This window comes from Danio rerio, chromosome 9, assembly GCF_052040795.2.
Source record: "Danio rerio strain M-AB ecotype USA chromosome 9, GRCz13ab, whole genome shotgun sequence".
In the NCBI taxonomy this organism is placed as follows: domain Eukaryota; kingdom Metazoa; phylum Chordata; class Actinopteri; order Cypriniformes; family Danionidae; genus Danio; species Danio rerio.
Genome location: NC_141029.1, coordinates 17910001 through 17924013, shown reverse-complemented (window position 1 = coordinate 17924013; position 14013 = coordinate 17910001). Strand labels below are relative to the sequence as shown.

At 32.8% G+C, this 14013-nt stretch overlaps 1 protein-coding gene across 12 annotated transcripts in view; it reads left to right on the top strand.

Moving 5' to 3' along the window:
- Positions 1 to 14013, top strand: part of myo1b (myosin IB) — a 118261-nt gene that overhangs the window by 78423 nt on the left and 25825 nt on the right. For all 12 annotated transcript variants that reach the window (XM_087267640.1, XM_087267636.1, XM_087267638.1 and 9 more), the window contains exons 10-14: positions 7084 to 7231; positions 8558 to 8676; positions 9199 to 9285; positions 9411 to 9476; positions 12593 to 12697. In XM_087267640.1, coding sequence (XP_087123766.1) covers positions 7084 to 7231; positions 8558 to 8676; positions 9199 to 9285; positions 9411 to 9476; positions 12593 to 12697 — 525 coding nt within the window. The remainder of the gene's footprint in view (positions 1 to 7083; positions 7232 to 8557; positions 8677 to 9198; positions 9286 to 9410; positions 9477 to 12592; positions 12698 to 14013) is intronic.

Genomic DNA, 14013 nt, shown 5'->3' with positions numbered 1-14013 from the left:
ATTTGTGTTAAAAATATTAGTATTTATTTATTTTTTGTAAGATTAAGTAATATTATATTTAATATTAAAATAAACATTTTAAATAAATCAGTCTGTGTATAATGAATAAATGTAGTATTTTAGTTTTACTTTTTTTAATTGTATTAAGAGATCAACTTTTCAATGATATTCTAATTTCTTGAAATATACTTAACACTCTGGATTCCGTGCTGTGTCATGCTGCATTCAAAATGAATTCGGACACATCAAATAAATCACGAATCAATTGACAGCCAGTTTTTACAATTTTTACAGCCCATGTCTTTACAGTTCAATGTAATTTAACATGCAGTTTGTTAACGCCAATTTAAAGAAGAAAAAAAAAAAAACAGATTTATCCAGTTTTTGAATTCACACTGGCTAAATAATAAATATCCTTTATTTAAGATTGGTTTAAAACAATCATCTGTTTATAACAAATTGAGTCATAAACTCGCATTAGTTTTTGTTTGTTTTTTTACAACCACATGGTGCTAATTTCTCTTTGTTTTTTGTTTTGTTTTGATTAGCAAAGTCTCTATTTTTCCCAGAAATGCTGCAATAATTAAAAAAATATATTAAAATGAAATTTTACCAAAAAAATCCACAATTACCACATAAGTATTAAATAATACTAATAATATTAAATATTATAAATAATTAAATTTTGTCCTTCTTACTTTATGAGTTTACAAATGATTAATAACTCTAAAGATTTGGAGGCCGATATACCATAGCAAATAAATATTATTACTTCAAAATTTTATTTTTTTTATACAGGAAACAACTGATTTTATTTTAAAAACTTCTTAAAAGTTTGAATTGGTCTTATGAATAGCCTTCTCAAAGCAAAAAAGGTATAATTTCAAAAATGCATGGGGATTATATAGACCTATATTCATGATTTTGCAGCATGCCAAACACAATTTATTTTCTTTTTTTCATATAGCAAATTAACTTCACTGTTGTATTATAATAATAGGTTAAATAAAAAAATGGCACTTAATAGCAAACATGTTAAATAAACATATTTTAAGTAAAATGAAAATGAAAGAACTAAGAACTGAAGCCAGCTTAAGTGTTCTTGAAAAAACCTATAACAGTAGTGTACATATGTACAAATATATCCGAAAACACGTTTTAAGAGGTGTTGTTTGGCGTTTTAGATTAATTTTAACACATGTGGGTGCTGCTTGTCAATTAGACACTTCTACAACACTTCTCTCAAACTGAATACAAACTTACATTAACAACACATGGCAAACAACACATTTTATAAGAACAAATAATCAAATTAGATTACAAACAACCCAAGTAGTTGTTTAGCATGTGTGCATCAGGCTACGTTCACACTGCAAGGCTTAGTGCTCAAATCTGATTTTTTTTCTCAGATCGGATTTTTTTGCATGGCTGTTCACACTGCTCTTATAAATGGGGCCAATATCAGATTTGCAGTGTGAACAGATCATGGTCTTAAACTGACCCGCATGCACAAAATTGCATTAAGGAGAGCACAAAATATCTAATTATGCACACGTTTGTGCTGTATGAGTAAGCACATTGTCAGATCATGCTTATAATGATTATTACCCTTTTTACAGACAACCGTGGTGTAATTCATGAACTGTAAACGATTGTTCTGCTATTACTAATGTGTATTTCTGCATTTGAGACCTTAAATAAGTCTCCTGTGATAAATAAAACACTGATCGTTTGTGATTTATGACAAGCGCGGTGCATGGCACTCTGATCACCGGTGTAGTGAACTCATCAAGGGCTAATGAGCAGCCGCAGACTGAACTGTGAAGGCAGAGTTGGTTTATCAACTGGTTGCCCTTTTTTCTCTCGGAGAGATAGTTCTTCCTCCTTTGCACCTGAATCCCCTATTTACAACACCCATGACGCTTTTCAGCTTTGCAATCAACCCATGCCTCAATCGTTTAACAGATTAATTAACAAGCACCAGTTACACCTTCAAAATCTTTTTCAACATGAACAACCAACATTCTGTGGTACTGTAATTGCCCTGTGTGCTGTTCTACTGTGTTAAAAGTCACATGAAATCCGACATAACTGTTCACACTGCAGTCGCATTGCAAAACATCAGATCTGACCTGAAAAGATCAGATTCCATGTGGTTTGGGCTGTTTACATTGTCATCACCTGAGTCACATGAGGGGGAAAAAAATCAGATTCGTGCCACATTTGCCTGCAGTGTGAACGTAGCCTCACTGCTGTGATGTTTACACATGTAATATATTTCCTGAGGTGATTTAAACCAAAATACACTGACGCTATCAAACATATCTAGAATGATAAGGAATATAGTTACTTACTAAGTTATTAACGCCCAGCAAAACCACACAAAGAAAGGATGGATTTTAAAGGAATAAACAAAAGCCGCGTTTCCACTATCGCGCCTTAAGCGAGCGAGCCAAGGCCAGTCGCGTTTCCACTGTCACTTCCGGGGCCTAATTGGGCCAAATCGGGGCTTTCTTGGGGCCAGCAGCCGGCCTTTTTCCGATCGCACATGAGTACATGCGCCAAACACATGAACAAATAAATAAATAATTGAAAGAAAACATCTGGAACAAATTATAGGCTGGGGTCTTTTTGCGTATGATCGCCCTGTTTCTCTTTTAAATGTAAGGCTGTTGCATAAAATAATAAAATAGATTTAATTTATAAGTGACTTTTCTTGGCTGCGTCTTCCTTGATGTTTCAATAACGCATAATAATCTTTACACCATATTAAAGACACAGCAGACAGTAAAGGTTTTGAGAGTTTTTGTCAAGTTTAAAAGGTGTGTTTGTGCGCGTTTAGATGCCTGTATGTGTGTGTGAGACCGTTGTGAGGATGTTAAAAAATACATTTTATATTGAGTTATTAACGGAGAATTTTTTTATATGTGGTTTTAAATTATGGATGTGTGCACTTCCTGCGCTGGGTTTCTCAGTTAGTGGCAAGACCACTGGATTTCGATGCCAACAGTCGGTCGGCGAGTAAATGAATATGATGAATGAGGACACACTGGTTTGTGCGTTTAAACATACATTGTACTGCTGTACAGTAACGTGTCATTTGTTTGTTTTGGTTGTCCTAATTTTAATAGTTTCGTGATGATGTGGTGTGCTTTATCTGCCTGATTCCCGCTATAGTAAGCGGGTTGTGTGACGTTTGATTCGGGGGATGTTCTGGGGGCGGGGTTTGCGTGACGCGCTGCAAGCTACTAGCCCGACAGTGGAAACGCGACATGATTTCGGCCTCACTGCTCAACCACCCGGGCGATTGGCCTGGCCTGGCCTGGCCTGATAAAAGCCCTGGCTCGCACTGGCCTGATAGTGGAAATGCGGCTAATGTAAGAAAAGCTCCATTATAGTGCACTGGACAAGTCTGAACAAGTTCCACCCACACATGCATGAGGCAGGTAGTTCTGTACAATTATGTAATTTATCGGCTTAAAGATATCAGGCTAATTATGACATCGGACCGATAAAGATAACCTTAAATAGCATTTATCGGCCAATAATGATATGGCCGGCGATAGATCGTACATCCCTTTTTTTAATATTCATCTGACAAATTAGAGTAATAACAAACTGTATTGTTAAAAAATGTCTTGTTAAAAGTTGGGTAATAACGGTTTACAAATTTGTAGCAATAGCTGTTAAAAATTAAATAATTAAATATTTGTTCATAGAGCTATGAAATACACACCAAAGGGTTTAATTTCTAAATTAACTTTGAATAAAAGTCTTTAATGTATATTGTTGCAACCTTTGCTGATTATACTGCCTATTAAGACCATTGATTCTTCCATAAACCACCGTTATTGTTCCCGTGCTTGTCTTCTGGAAAGTGTAGAATGTGTCACAGCAAAACCCACATTTAACTGTTTAGAATTCAACACTGTATCAGACAATACAGTGCATTTCTGGGGAACAATAGGTCTAAGCCAAACTCCTTGATGACATCAGAACAACCTAATTCAATATGCGCTGGGCCTCTGGTATTGTCTTTTAATCCCTTGCCTGGGAGCCAAGCCTAATTAATTACAAACATTGTTTTTGCAGTGTAGACAGTTGTAGTTAATAAGGTTAAGCATAAATAAAGCCCTGTGTGTAAGAGACAACAAACACCATGAGGGAGGATGGTTGCCATTTATGCTAGGCTGCGAATAATACACAAAACTATTTATATTTTTCCTCAGAGATACAACGTCTTACACTTGTTAACATGAAAACACAATTTGAGTGTTTATCCCTGCTTAAAGGATGAAGTTGTTACCTTTTATTTACAGATAAAAGAATTTTGGTTTGTCATTTGAGATTTCTGTTGCATCATATTTCAGCCATTAACGGCTCACTTGCTTGTTATCTCTGGCCTTTAGAACATTGACTTTGCCAATGAACCTCACTTGTTTATCATAAGTGATTCAATGACATTTAAAATCTAATTTATTGGTTCAAAAGATTAACTGTTAATGCAAGCTATTATAGAATATAGAATATAGAATATAGAATACTGGCAACCTAGGGAAACTGGGAAGCTGCTGGTGAATCTGTTTGTGAAGAATGTAGTGTAAAGAAATGTGACAATGTAACCAAGCATGTTACAAATTTCCCAACATTTCCATTAACTGAACACTATGGGGGTCCATCATAGGTCATATTGTATCCTAAAATAATTATCCTAATTATCAATTGTAATATGATAATTATGTATAATAAAATGAAGAATCAAATTTTCAGTTGAATAATTACAGCATAAAAATGTATATAAATAAATCACATTTTAAATGGACAAATAAATCAGATATTTAAAGTAATTTAATAAAGCAATAAAACAATGAATTTAACAGTATTTTTAAATGTATAAGTAGACAATTTTATAACTGTTTATTTATTTGTTTTAAAACATCAATAAATAAAATAATATAAATAATTATTCACTCTTAATAAACTAATATCACTTTTAAATTGACAATTTAATGTGCATAATTACATTTATTAAATTAATGTTTTTAAATGTCATTTAATAAAAAAAACATTGTTTCAAAATGCTGATTAATTTAACAATAAAGTTTATATTAATAAATCATTTTAAATGCATATTTTAAAAGCATTTTTTAAGCATTTGGCAAAGGCCTTTTGCCAATTGCTTTTCTTTGTTGTTTAGCTGAAGGCTTTTCTTTATCCATTTGTCAATCAAGTAAAAAAAAAGTGCCATCGGTCTGTAAACACGTTTGAGCAATCAATCAATCACCTTTCACCTCAAACCTTCTCCTTTAGGTAAAAGCAATGCCCTCTGTCACTGGACATCGAGAAAAACTGTAGGTTATAACAGTGTCATAGAAGCTGTGTGCATTTAAAATGGTTTAGCTTTAAGCAACAGACGTGTGCAGAGAATTTGAACAGGTCTTGCATCTCTGAAACCTTTTTCTGGGTTCACACATCAAGGAAGGAGGCTGGAATCAGTGAACATTATTATTAACTTAAATTATAAAATATGAATATAAACACATGTGTGCACCAACCCCTCATGGACAACTGCTTTCTAATCCATAAAATGCTGTAATGAGAGTTTGAGGTAAAAGGTGATTGGTGGAGCTAATGTGTGTACAGACTTTTTTTTTTTACCATAACATGTTTTAATTCTTTTGACAAATGGACAATAAAAAAGGAAGTTGGTAGATAGGTTTATTATTGTGCTTTTTTTGTTTAATTAATCAACACTATGATTTTAAATTTGTCTGTTTATTTAAGCATTTAAAGGCGAGTTATTTATACTTTTTTATGTTTGGATTATTACATTTGATAAATTTATTATTCATTTTATTTAAGCGACACTCCTGGTCCTCCATAGTATCATTGAGAATCACTACTGAGAATGCAAGACCATTTCTCCTACGGCCTAGGAGAAATGGTCGTACTCAACTAAGCATGGTTTCTCTCAAGAATTTTTATTCTTTATTTTCGCCACTTGGTTACAACTGTCTTGGTTGCCACTGGTTTGCATAGTTTGTGATCTGTGGAGCTGCGCATCGATGGATTTGCTCTTCGGTGTTAAAAACTGAACTTCAACAATGAAAATCAGATTGACACTTTCAATTTACCATAATCTTCTATGTGAAGCTCCTTTGACACAATATACATTGTAAAAGGCCCTATGGAAATAAAGATAAATTGAATGATATTTCCCTATTGAGATTTTATTTAGTCCTACATTAGTCATTTTTAAAAACAAGTGTGAACATGCAACTATTTAAAAATGGAGTAATATCTTTTTAAGAATATATCTGAATGTATATGAGAAAATATTAAAATGAGATAATATACGATAGTTCATGTTTTTATATTTTAAATACCAAAGAAAAAAAAATATGAAAAATACATTCAAAAACAAAGTTTGTTCAGACACCAGATATCTCACATCATTTCCCAAGTTATACAAATAGTTTATTCACTATAATTTCTGAAATAATAATAAAATATTACAAGGACTAAGAGTAAATCTGTGGCAGAAAAAAAGTGAATTTAATGATGAATTTAAATCAACTAAAATTAATTCAAACAATTAAGTATGATAAAATTTTTACAATACAACAATTAGTACATTAAGTCATCTTTAGCCTGACAGCCTGGAGTCTAACAACACTGCTGTCTACCAGTTTTTTTTTTTTTTTCCCCAGACGATAATAAATATAAAAAGTATATAAAAAGTAATAAAAAGTAGATAAATAAAAATAAATAAATGGAATCTGAAAGCATTGAATATTTTTACTGATTTATTGTAACTTAAAAAAAAAATCTAATATTAAGATCAGTCCTCTAATGCTCTGTGTTTCTAACTGGTTGTGTTGTGAAAATGTCTGAAATGGAAAGATTTTTTTTTTTTTTTTTTTTGCTTCTCCTAACCTGTCCAACACCCTCACAGGCTATCCATTAGTGGTCTGGTTATGAGCCAGTCAATCACTGAACAGAACCCACCATTTGTACTGCCATGTTAAATGTTCGTCAGCAGACCATTTTTAACTAAAGATATTTTCTCTTCTGCTTTTCTAGAATGCGATGCAAATTGTGGGCTTCATGGAGGATGAGGTACAATCAATACTCGAGCTGATAGCTGCTGTTCTCAAGCTGGGAAATATTGAGTTCAAACCAGAGTCTCGAGTCAACGGCTTTGATGAGAGTCGAGTCAAGGACAAAAATGGTAAATATTTGGCTCTGTCAGAAAGCATTGCCTATCCAACAGGTTTTTTGAACATGCAGCTGAACTGAAAGATTACATTTAAAACTCAAAAAAAAAAAAAAAGGAAATAAGAAAACTTCAAGTGCAGACAGTATTATCTGTGATTTTTGATTTGTGATTTGATTCAAAGATATTAACATTTGCTGACATCCAAAATAAGATTATAATATTAAATGTGAACAAAAATTAACTGAACTCTTGATTTTAACTGTATATTCATCTGCTCACCATGTTGATCACTACTGCCATCTATTGATATGTCAAAAGATATTTAAAGTCATAGCTTACAGTTGTAAGTTTAGTCAGTAAACACATGGGCACATATTTCTTTACTAAGTAGCCTTTGCGTTCTCTAATAAAAAAAAAATATATATATATATATATGTTTTTAAAGAGACTTATTGATTAAGGTAGTCTAAATGTATTTAAACCAATTCAAGATTTCTCAAAAATTATTATATAATTGGTTTACCTCAATTTAATAGTCAGAGGCAATCAGGTCATTCATAACCTTTACAAACCGAAAATGCTCATTTTCATTAATGCATATATTCTGGCCTACATTGTCAGATGTATAGTTGCTTAAATTTAGGAAAAAAAATTCATATGATACAGTAAAAAATATGTATTTTCAAGTGTAAAGTCCAAATAAAACAATTGGGAAACCAAATCAGGTTAATAATCATCTTATTTATCAAACTACTTAAATGTTTGCACAACTTATGAAGATTGTTACTTGGTAACTTGGCTGTTGGTTGTTCTCGTAGTTTCTTATGTCCAGGGTTGTGGCTGGCCCAGACTAAACATCACAGTCTATGTCAACACCTCCATTTATATACTATGGCGTCTGGTTTGTCTGGTCAGCTTAAACCCATTAGCCATAATGTGCTTTCCATTGCCCTGTTGACCCGATGGGCTGAATTCTGAAATGAGACAGATTGAGCTGGTATAGGATGGGGGTGGGTGTATAGCTAATGTCTAGATCTTCTCAAAATCCCTGGAGAGAAGCACTTTTAAAATACTCTTTAGCTTAAACTCCTGGAAAGGGGCTTAACATGTACCAGTCTAAACCTTGACCTCTGCACTCTAGGAGATGGTTTAATCAGAATGATAATGGTTTCATATTATAAAGACATATCAACTTATGTAGTATTGCTTGTTGCTGGCAATTACTCATTTGGTTATTGTTTAAATTTACATTAACATTATAAAAAATATATATATTTTTTTTTCTTATCTTATTTTATCTGATCTGCATGTGTATGTTTTTGACATTTTCTCTCTCAGACCTGAAGGAGATGTGTGAGCTGCTGGGCATCGAACAGTCTGTGCTGGAGAGAGCTTTCAGCTTCCGTACGGTGGAGGCCAAAATGGAAAAGGTGTCCACCACACTTAATGTGGCTCAGGTAAAGCACATGTACCTTCTTTGTCTGTATGTGGAAGTCTATTTAAATGTTTGGTTTTCAAGCACATTAATTTACTTGAAACTAGACAGCGTGTCTTGAATAAAGAAAAAGGTCATACTACACATCGATCAATTTATTTGTTTGTTTGAAAAATTTAAATGGAATTTATATGGCAGGAACTTATTTTCTTGATGTAAAGGCTGTTCTATTTATACATTTTTTAAATACTACATTGATTTCCAAGTGAGAGATCAAGTTAGTTTCCTTGGTGAAGAATCATGCATTTATCCACTAGGTAAAAAAAGCAACCCTCATTCAATAGATGATCGCAAAACTTAATTGCCTTTATGTCCGGACCACAAAATGCCTCTTTAAAACATTTTATTCAGTCTGTGTCATGTCTCTAAATGGTACTTCCATGAGACATGGGGTAAGTTGGAACTAGAGGTTGTGTAATATGTCTAGATAGTGTGTTATTCAGAAGTTATGGACATTGATTGTAATGCTAAACTCCTGTTTCAGGCTTATTATGCTCGTGATGCACTTGCCAAAAACCTGTACAGCCGACTGTTCACCTGGCTGGTAAACAGAATCAATGAAAGCATCAAGGTATGTCACTTTAGATGTTCATTAAATTATTGTTTGCTGTAAATGTTTGAGTGTTTAAAATATTTTGGTGACATTTTGTGTTAAAAAAAGTTAGATTGTAAAGTTTTTTCCTTTTTTTCCATCAGGCTCAAACCAAGACACGGAAGAAAGTAATGGGAGTGCTGGATATTTATGGTTTTGAAATCTTTGAGGTGAGAGATTTGGTCTAAAAATTGAAATTTAATATAAGAGATACGGTAACGCTTTATAATAACTACACACTATTTAATAAACATTAGCAAATAGTGAATTCATTATCTGTTAAGCATTAACTCTACATTAATAAACGTTAGTAAGCAGTTTATAACTACAGCTACAAATGCTGTATTATTGACTTAAAACCACATTTATAATGTGCTTAATAATTGTACTTTCATACTTTGTTAATGAATTTATTTTTCATATCTAAATTAAGTATTGCAATATTAAAAAAACAATTATTTAAGCGTAGTCTGTGGGTTTATTTTCATCATTTAAAATGTGCAAGTAAATGATTAATTTGTCTAAAATTACTGTGCAGCTACAGAGCATTTAATTGTCATTTATAAGGGATTTATAAAACATAGTCTGCACTTTAGATTAGGTCACAAAACTGGATGAAGTTGAGTTAATAAAGCATTTATTAGCATGCGTAGTAACCATTACAATATGTCTGAATAATAAAATGTAGAAGTGTTAACTTCAATAGTTTATTAATCATTTACTAACTCAATCTGAATGATCTTAAAAACCTCAAAATACTCTTAAATACAAATGGTTTGTAAATAATACTTAATATACTAATGAAAAATCAACCTGTCACAAAATATGAAATTACAATTACTAAGCACATTATAAAAGTCAAGAATAGAGCATTTGTTGCTGCAGTTATTAACTGCTTACTAACGTTTATTAATGTAGAGTTAATGCTTAACAGATAACGAATTCACTAGAAGCTGATGCTTAATAAACAATGCATAATGTGTATAGTTATTATAAAGTTTTCCCAAAGATCCTTATGTTGTCACTACTTGTTCATCTTTATCAACATGTACCACATTACCAAGTCAGATCTGAGCACACCAATGCATGTTGATAAACTATCCTTTATTTCTTGTCTGACACATTGTGTACTTCCAGAATCAGACATCTTCTAACCTTGTCAATTTGATTTTAAAAAAATCTGTTTATTTAACTGGAACTGTCCACTTGCATGCTGTTGTCCTAATACTATAACTTCATGCTATAATGGCTATCATGACTATTGTTGTTGCCATAATAAATTCATTAAATGTTAACATAAAATGTTTAATCTTATACAACATTTTAGGTCCACACTGAGTATTGTATTGTTATTAAATTCAAAGTTTGTAGCCATGCTTAAAACTATTCTTCTGTGTTTTCCCCAATACTCAGTCTGGGCCTGTTCTTTTTACATTTCATTTGTCCATCGCATGTGTTCTACTGTCTGACTTTATTACTCTCTTTTGAATGTTGTTTATGTTGTTGTTGTGGCCATGACGACAGAATGGAGTAAGTAGACCTGCAGAGAAAATACTGTGGCTGTGTGCATGCTTCAATTTTAGCACTTAATCCTAGTCTTAATTCTGCTGTTTTTATTTTAGCAGCATAAGCCACTGTTAGAGCAGAACCCTGAAGCCCACTGTGTCCTTTTAGTTTTAGTTTGACCTATTCACTTGATGTTACTGTTTTAGTGCCATACGTCTTGCACTTAAAATAAATACCTTTAAATGTATGCTTTTGACAGACTCTAAATAAATGTACTATGCATTCACATCATGCATTTCCTAGGAATCTTAAGACTATTTGTAAAAGTTGGGTCCAAAAGAAGGTATTCTGATAGTTCAATGTGTTTGTTTATTTATTTATTTTTTTTTTTTCAGTATACATTTATGGGTAACATTTTTTAAAGATAAAAGCACAAAGAACATAACTTTTAGAATGAAAAAGGAAGAGTTAATAAGGTTCTTTTTTTAACATGTTTATCTTTGCAATTCTCACTTTAAGATTACTTCACCCTGATCTGTCAGTATGCCCTCTTAGCAATATCTGCCAACATAAAGTTACCATTGCCAAGTAAAACAATGCGGTTCAATATGCCATATGCTCCCTTTTGGAAGTGATTATGGGCTTTTTGTTTTGCCAGCTCTACGGTACTGATAATTGCAGTGGCTTTAGCTGCAGACTAACATGCTTTAGGATTGCTCTGAAGATTAAAGAAAAAAATGGAACAGGAAGAGGATTGTTAATACTTCAACCCCAGTGCCATGCTAAATAGTACAGTCCTAACCTTTTATCATAAGCCAGCAACAATAGCATTGGGCGCTACTGTTTTATTTCATTAACATTGTTTCACCAATTGGGGTTTAGCATGAGATGGGGAAATTGTTAATTTTTTTTCTAACCCTATGGTCAAATCTCTGAAACATTTAAACAGATTTGTGGGTACGGAAGTTAAAGACTTCCTCGCAAAAAAAAAAAAAAAAACAGATAAAATGTTTTGACTTATTTTAATCTAAGTTATGTAAAACCTGATTTGCAAGATCAAGCTGTATTACAGTGTTTTTCGTATATTAGAGATGCTCATTAAATGTCTTAATTAGATTAATTAATAAAAAAAAAACATTCAAATTTTTTTTTTTTAATTTAAAAATTTTCAAATTTTGCCCATCCTGTCCTGTCCTGGGGTCCATACTGTCCTTCTAGGGGTGATACGGTTCACACAGGTAACAACGTGCATGTGATCAGATGATGAGCCGTTTTATTTTAATGATTATTATTGATGGTTGTTGTATTTATTCAGTTAAACAGCTAAAGATTCTTTAAAAACATGCGTTTTGATTATGCAAGGGCCTCACAAAATATCACTTACCATTTATACAATATAATATTTAAATTGTATTTGACTCTTCATGAGATGTTATATATTTTGGTTGAGTGTTAGACCAATTGTTGCCCAAAAAATGTGTTTGCTGGTTAAATGTATTTAATTAACATTTTTTACTTCTTTTATTTTTCTTTTTTTTTCCCATATTTTCTTTAACATTTTCCCTATTTTCAAGTCAAACCAAAGTTCCAAATAATATAGAGGCTAGCTTATTCAAAAGTACCTAGAGGAGGAAGGTGCTTAGTAAAAAGAACAGTGAGTGACTATTAATAGTGAGCTGGCTTGCAGTGCAGTGAGTTGCAGATTCGGATTTACAAAATAATTAGCATGGTTATCATTTTCTCTCTGTTATCTTATTAATTTTATTCTCTATTCTTGCAGGACAACAGTTTTGAGCAGTTTATCATTAACTACTGCAATGAGAAGCTACAACAAATCTTCATTGAACTTACTCTCCGTGAGGAGCAAGAGGAATATATCCGTGAAGTATGCTAAACCCTGTCTATTTATATACAGTATATAAGGTGACCATCAACAAATATGAGCTTTCCGCAAAGGTTTGAAATTTTTGAAACAACATAGCGAATTCTTCTTTGGAAGAAAAATTGCAAACGCATTAAGATCTTTAGAAGTGGCATGTCAGTTGATTGGTTGCACTTTGTTGCAGTAAGTGCAAATTCATGCACTGAGACTGAGACTACTAAATTGGGAATGTACTATAACATAAAATATCTACATGGGTTAAGTTTAAGAGTAGAATTGGTATTTGGTTATTATCTAGGTATTATAACTATGATACGATAAAAAGTGTGTAAATGTGAAACATGGCTGAAAAATATAGTTGCATTTACACTAGGGGAGTTAATGAACATGCATCTATTATGTTCTGTTCCAAATAGTCTTCATCTGCTCTTTGTGTTCCTTTCTAATTTTCACGCTCTGAATGTGGGACGGAAACAATCCCTCACTCCAGTCAGGGTAAATAGAATTGTCCCTGAAGAGCTTCGAGCTCTGTTTGGTTTCAAAACTCTGAGTATGTTCTCTGACGTTGCTGTGACCCATGAACTGTGATATTTTACTCTCTGGCTTCACTCCAGTAGAGTGCATGGGAAAATACCACTGCTCTGGAGACCGAGGAGGGACACAGGGGTCTAGGGACCAATCTGCCCCAAACCACATTCCACGTTCCTCGTTTCTGACCCCTACTCCGCATTGCACCTACCTCCTAGTTTGAGGACTTTACACATAGTCCAATTAGCCCACAGCTATTTTCCAGCTTGTTACATCATTGATTGTTTCTCACTTATACCCAGTGTGTTCTATCTTTTGCTAATGGGCCATAAATGACCTGCGCACCAGACCGTAATTATCATAAAGAAACCGTCATGGCATGGAACAACATGTATCAAGCCATCTCTAATGTATTTTTAATCTGCATTGCTGCAGCAAATAATATGATCGCTGTTGTGAATATGGCAGTTAGGTTTATTTGTTATGATTTTTATTTGTACCCTTTATGATAAAATTTTCCAGATGGTAAAATGTCTGTGTTCTAAACAGCACAACTTGCATATGTGTGGTATTTGTATTTAATTTAGGATGTATGTTAATAATGTGTTTAATTGCATTTTGGAATTTTAATAATTAAAGTAAGGTCAAGTCATTGATTCATTCATATTTGCAACTAACTACTCTTACAGTTTGTGTTATTTTGTATCTGATTAAGTCTGTTGACTCTAATATCCCTGGGAATATCCCTTTTTAGAAAGAGAAACTGATGGAATGAAAAAAAGTTATTTGCA